The sequence below is a fragment of the Arachis ipaensis genome, chromosome B05 (assembly GCF_000816755.2).
Source record: "Arachis ipaensis cultivar K30076 chromosome B05, Araip1.1, whole genome shotgun sequence".
In the NCBI taxonomy this organism is placed as follows: Eukaryota; Viridiplantae; Streptophyta; class Magnoliopsida; order Fabales; family Fabaceae; genus Arachis; species Arachis ipaensis.
This window is the reverse complement of record NC_029789.2, coordinates 124653235-124660050: the sequence shown is the minus strand read 5'-3', so window position 1 is coordinate 124660050 and position 6816 is coordinate 124653235. Positions and strand designations below refer to the sequence as shown.

Sequence of the window (6816 nt, the reverse complement as noted above, 5' to 3'; positions counted from 1 at the left end):
ATTTTTATAAATGAATTTGAATATTAATCTATTCTTAAATTATTAAAAATAATTTTAATAACAGTTGCACTTTACAATATGAGTTGGAAATGCATCAACTTTTTGTAGTGAATTATAGTAGTGGATGGTCTTAAAACGAAAAATGTGTACAATAAGTGAATACTAATGATATTAAAATTTGGTTTGAGAATTGAACACATTAAAATGGTAAACAGTTATATGAAAATAAATTTAGATTATTCTTTGCTATTTTTTAAATTATTTGACATACTAGAAATATGAAAAATTTTAAAGAAGATATTGTGATCTCTATTAATAACACAAATATGACAGAGAGGCTAAATGAGAAGAAAGGAAGGTCTTAGGAGCAATGAAACCTAAAGAACCAAGTTCATGGGATAACGCGTTTGGTATAAAATATTGGAGTCGAAGTTTTGGAACACATAAGGTAGGAAAGAGATGGAAGAGTATGACTATAATATACAAGTATACAACAATTATTAATTAAAGTAGATCACATAGACGGAATATAATGAGGAGTGAGAGGAATAAAGTGTGACTTTAAAAATAGAATAATTATGAGCGGTTAACATGGTAAAATTATTTGAGAGAAAGAGGTAAATATAATAATATTTGAAGAGTTCAATAATGTACAAGAAGAGATAATTTATTTATTTTTTGTCATGACAATCAATAAAAGTTCTTCATTTTTTTTTATAAAATAGTTCTATTATATATATATATATATTATATCAAAATAGCACTATTAAAAATAACAAAGTAGAAAAACAGCAACTAAAAATATTCATAAAAATATTCCTCAATTTCCTAAACCACAAAAATAGCACTATTTACGCACTACTACTCCCAGAAATCTAAATAAATCATAGGAATCCCAAATTTGAATGTTGTTAGGGTTATGGAATGATACATCAAACTAATTCAATATTTTTATTAGCCACTGTAGTTGACACAGTATCATTACCATCACCGTTCTTCTCTCCATTATTACAGGAACAATAACAGGCATATAATATCAGCTGAATCAGTCCAGACAAAGCTCCAATTCCATTACTTACCTGCAGCCATATGTATTACTAGATTATTAGAGACTAATTAAAAATAGATCCGATATTTGAAAAGTTAGTTACCACGTACCAGGACGTAAATATCAAAAGGGTGGATGAGAGCGTATATTGTCCAGCACACTCCATTGAGGAAGTTAGTTAGAGATAGCCAAAACGGCATATATTCCACACTCTTCGTTTTTATAACCTTTGCCTTGTCAATAATTTAAAAATATACCGAAACTAATGTCAGTTTTGGATGACATAATAAACTTTTGTGGATACAGTTATAGAGTAAAAAAAAAACTTAATACATGTAAATACAGTTATAGAGTTTTTTTTGGTGACTAAATACAGTTATAGAGTTATAGAGTACAAAAAAACAAATACATATAAATAAACTTAATAAATATTTTAAAATAAATAATATTTTTTAACTAATAAAAAATATTTTACATTAAATTTAATTGATTTTAAATTTAAAAATAAATATTTAAAAGATTCTAAATAATCCAATTTAAAATCTTAAATTGGACATTATAATTTTAAATAAGATTTATTCAAAACGACTAAATTTTAAATTAATTTGAATTAAAGAAAACCTTATCTAACTGTATCCAATACAAATCCTAAGCGTATGGGTTTAAATAAGAATTAAAAATTATGCAAACATATGGGATAATTAGGAATTAAAAATTGAAAACTTACCATGATCGTAAGAGGAGAGACATACATCATGATATTAAATATATCACACAGTACACCAACCACTAACGATCTTTTGTGAGTGCCATGTAGTACCAGCAACGTTATAAGAGCAACAGCGGCAAAGAACAAAGCCTCTAATCCCAGAAGGAGTAGTACCTTCCTCTGAAATTATTATTAGACAATATAATTAATAAGAATAGCTAGATTAACATAATCTACACGATTCAAACTTATAGAAATTAAAATAAAATATTAAAAAAATTAGAAGAAGCATCCATATACAGACCCGTCCTTTGTTAGTGGCATAAATGTAAAAAATGGTGAGATAGACGAACTCGAAGACAAGGCCAACGCCATTGATGGTAACCACAAGAAAACTGTGAGGGTGCACGAAAGGAAGCCCATAAAACACCCAAAACGCACAGTTTAAAACCGTTGCTATATATGGATCGGGTTTGAACTCTTCCACGGACTTTTTCTTTATTATCCGATAGAATGTTGGTCTGAAAGAAACATTCATTCAAATAAACAAACAAAAAAATTTAAAATTGAATATTCTGATAGGCAAAAAGTAAGAAAAAAAGTTATTGATAACCTGATTAGCTATTTAAATGTTGGATTAGATAATGAAACTTTAATTATTACTTGTTTATATCACACGGGTTCGACTTTTTCTTTATTTTTTTCATTATTATTATTATTATTCCAAAATAGCATTTTTCAAGTGGAAATTATTAAAAAACTGAAAAAAAAAATCGCAAAATTATATATATCCAAGGTCCCTAGAAAATTTATTTTTCTGATAATGACAGTGCATGAGATTTCGGCAGTCATCATGAAAGTTTTATCGTTATTTTATTTTTTTATTTGTATCATAATTAATCTTTAACAATCAAACATCAAACAATGATGAACAAATAAGCAGAATAACATGATCAATCACACCGAAATTATTGACAAAGAACAAAAAAAAAAAAGACGCAATTATAACAAAAACATATAAATAAAAGTAGATGCTGAGTCTAGAGTTAGTTTACGCTGGTGAGAAAAACAAGCCGAAAGAGATCACATTCCCTGCGCACAGAAGCAATGCAAAAACCTCTCAGAAACTCGCATAAACACGTAAACCTGTGTAAATCTCATTCAATTCTCAACGGAACAAATTAAAGAGAGAAGTATGAACAAACCTATAATGCCGATAACGGTACGAACAAGTGCAGCGCTCACCATCCTCCTTCTTCTTCTTCTTCAATGACACCCAAATAGAGAGAAAGAGTTAAGTAAGCAGAAGAGTGGAGAATTGACAGCTACATGCATCAACAACTGCTATATATATATATAGATAGATAGATAGATAGAATATAAAATCTTTTTGGATAACTAATAGAAAAAACAAAAAAGATAAGTTAGTTAATTATCTTTATTGTATAAAATATTTTATACGATCATGCATCAAAATTAAACTTTTTTTTATAATAGATAAATTTAATTAATATTTTTAATAGTTAAAGGGAGTGATATTTTTAAAAGATTTTAAATAATTTAATTTAATTTACTAAGGGTGTATACAGTGTACACTATACATTGAGCAATAGAAACAGATCGAGTCCAATGAACTAGTCTAATGAACTAGTCTAAAAAATTATAAGCCCAACAAAATAAGATGAAAAAAAAATTAAACTACTATTTTTAGTCATAAAAATTAAAAATAATAATAAATTTAATTAACAAAATGAACAAAACTAATTTTGTTGGTACGAATTTCGTTCATTTATAATAGATTTACCGATATTCTGAAATTTGATAAATAAACATTATTTTATTTGAATTAATCCAATATAATTGGTTGTTAACATATATAAATTAAAATTGAAAAGTAAAATAATTTTGTCCTCATATTTAAAAAATAAGTTTTGAAATGTTGTTTCAAATGTCGAAATGGATTTTTGTCAAACTAATTTGAAATATATAATTTGTAGAACTTTAATCATTTTTAACTTGAGAGATAAAATTATTTTATCCATACCAAAAAATCTAAAATCCTATCCAATTAATACGTTGAATATTGGATTTGATTTTATCACATTTTTCATTGCAATCTGAATTTTATAATAACTATGCCTTGAATTTATAAAGTAAATTCTTAACTTAAAATTCACTTTCCATTTAGTGTAAATTTGATATCCAATGATAGTTGTTGCCCTTTCACATGTATTTTAATCATTTTACAATTTATTTGAATCTCTTTATTAAACTCCAAATAGTGGAGAGCGTACATATATTTAGGGTAAAAGACAAATATATTTGGATGATGCCTAACAAAAAGATGGAAGGCTCAATTTAGTTTATTATTGTATCGTTTAAGTATTAATTTGAGATGTTTAATTTTTGGAAACTCAAATTAATTAGAGGTGAATGCGGATTAGATATGACCAAAATTTTGATCCGATTTACACTAAAATTATCGGATCGGATTCAATATCCGCAGTTTTTAAGTTTGGATCCGATCCGATCCACACATTTGCGGATCAGATCGAATTGAATATCGGATATATCTACAAAACACAAAAATATTTTTATTAAAAAATATCAATAAAATTTATTTTTTCTATTCTTTTAAATATGTTTACTCTTAAAATAATATTAAACATATTTTTTTAAATAATAAATTAAAATAATACAACATATATGATAATTATTAGTTAAAATAAAACATAAAAAGAATATTTACTTATTTATTTCTTTATTTTTACATATACTTACATAAAATTCGCAATCCGATCCTATTAGTATGCGGATCGAATCCATATCTACAATTTTCAGATCGAATTCGGATAAACACTGCGAATATGCCGATTGGATCCGATCTATGAATACCCCTAAAATTAATGCACAAGTGATTATTTATGAACTACTTTAACTATTTACTTCTCTCCATTTTGGCAAAGCATATAAATAGTTACTTTTACTTCTATCAATTATGCTATTCAGAGTTTAGATTTTTTTTTTTCCCCTCACCCCTTGAATTCTAGCAAGAAAATAGAATTTACCTACCTTAGGAAAATGACATGATATGCAAGGTATCATTAGTTTATGCTATTAATAGCTTTAATAGGTTCCATGATAGAACTTAAAGTATTTGAATTCTACTTCAACCTTGATAGATAGAGAACTAGAGAAGCTATACATGTTATTGAGATTATGTTTTTGTTTTTAGACTGCATAATTTCCATAATTGATTATGCTTTGAAAACAAATTCAACTAGAAGGGTAAAAACGATATAACTTCAACTTTCAATTTTGCCGGAATGAATTCTCAAAAGCAGAATTAAATTAATTAAGCTTTGTTGCGGATGCAGATGGACAAGGCTGCATTACTAGGGAGTGTAGTAGATCATGTGAAGGATCTAAAGCTAAAAGCGATGGATGTGAGCAAAAACATCACAATTCCAAGTGAAACTCATGAAGTAACAATAGAGTGTGACCCTGATCATCAAGATGAAAGCTATGCTAAAGTGAAGATACTGAAGCACAACATTGTAATTTCAGTTTGCTGTGATGATAGACCAGAACTTTTCAGTGAACTCATTCAAGTGCTAAAAGGGTTGAGGCTCACAGCAATTAAAGCTGATATAGCGGTGTTGGTGGCAGAATCAAGAGCATATTGGTGCTATGCTCTAAGAAAAATGAAGGAGGTGGTGGTGTTTGCCTTAACATTCTCAAACAATCACTCAAATCTGTTGTTAACAACATTGCTTCATCATCTATGACATCAATTTGTCCCACAAGAAGTAAGAGGCAAAGGTTCTTCTTGCCTTCACATTTCATACAGTGATTTTTACAATTTTTTATTTTATTTTACTTCTCACTACACCAAATTAATCATATAGCTACACTTAATTTACGATTCTTATTTTAAGAGTCTTTATTCTTTAATATAGTGACATTTATACATATAATTTTTTATCTGTCATCAAAGTTTGTTTAGATGTCATTTTTAGAAAAGATTTTTTGTTTGATGATTTTTTTTAAAAGATCTTTTACAAAATTAAAAGAAATTTTATGTTTGAACATCTCATATAAAAAGATCTTTTTATTTATCAATTATATTTGAATAAAATAAGATAAAAATATAATTTTTTTTTATATATTATAGCTTTTGAAGTCATGGACTTTAATTTTTACTGTAAACACTGGTGAAAAGAGAAAGCTTAACTAGAAAAAGGTGCAGCATGCATTAACCAGAGAGGCCTGTTGATTCTGTGATTTTTAGCAACTTGTGTGGATACTTATTAATTGTTCCATGAATTTAATCCACCAAATGCAAATTTAATGCCAAATCACAAAAAGCTTTGAGACAATGTCCTGCAGGCTAGATTAATTATCCGAATAAGAATAAATGACCATTTGTACCCATAAAAGATGAAAATGTCGACATATGTACCCACACTAAATCGAAACTAAACTTATACCCACGGAAGATGTCCTCCGTGTGACAAAAGTACCCTGTCTTTGGAGGGTTGGAGTGCCACGTAGGGTACTTTTGTCACACAGAAGACATCTTGCGTGAGTACAAGTTTAGTTTCGATCTAGTGTAGGTACATATGTTAGTATTTTTATCTTTTATGGATACAAATGGTCATTTATTCTATTTTCTCCCTTAAATATTTGTTGTCAAGTTGTAAGTGATATTGCTTATTTTCAATTAAAGTTTCTAAAATTGGATAAGTCAAGTTTTTAAGAGTTTTACACTTTTACTAACAAACATTCTTGTAGAGTTGTAGTATTCTTATTAAAAAGTACGTATTTGAATAATTTGCTAAACCTCCTTTTTAATACCATTGAGAATTTGAGATATCATTACACCTTGATCATGATTCATTTAGTAATAGCAATTTTTGTTTGCACACCATTCTAGACATTCTTAACATAAGTTTTGCAAGTACATGCGAGGAGATTATCTTTACATTAACCAAAGTTTTATATAATTTTGAGGTGGGTTCAACTAAAAAATTACTTTTTTTTTAGTTAATCTCAGTTA

General features: G+C 27.6%; 1 protein-coding gene and 1 pseudogene across 1 annotated transcript; one reads left to right on the top strand and one right to left on the bottom strand.

Annotated features, from left to right (window-relative positions):
- Positions 1394–3005, bottom strand: LOC107641030 (bidirectional sugar transporter SWEET7b-like). The gene is made up of 5 exons (XM_021123929.1): positions 2963–3005; positions 2813–2849; positions 2062–2278; positions 1776–1937; positions 1394–1414 (listed from the first exon to the last, which is right to left on the bottom strand). The coding sequence occupies exons 1-5, from the start codon at positions 3003–3005 to the stop codon at positions 1394–1396; spliced, it is 480 nt and encodes a 159-aa protein (XP_020979588.1).
- LOC107642042 lies at positions 5135–5610 on the top strand (annotated as a pseudogene).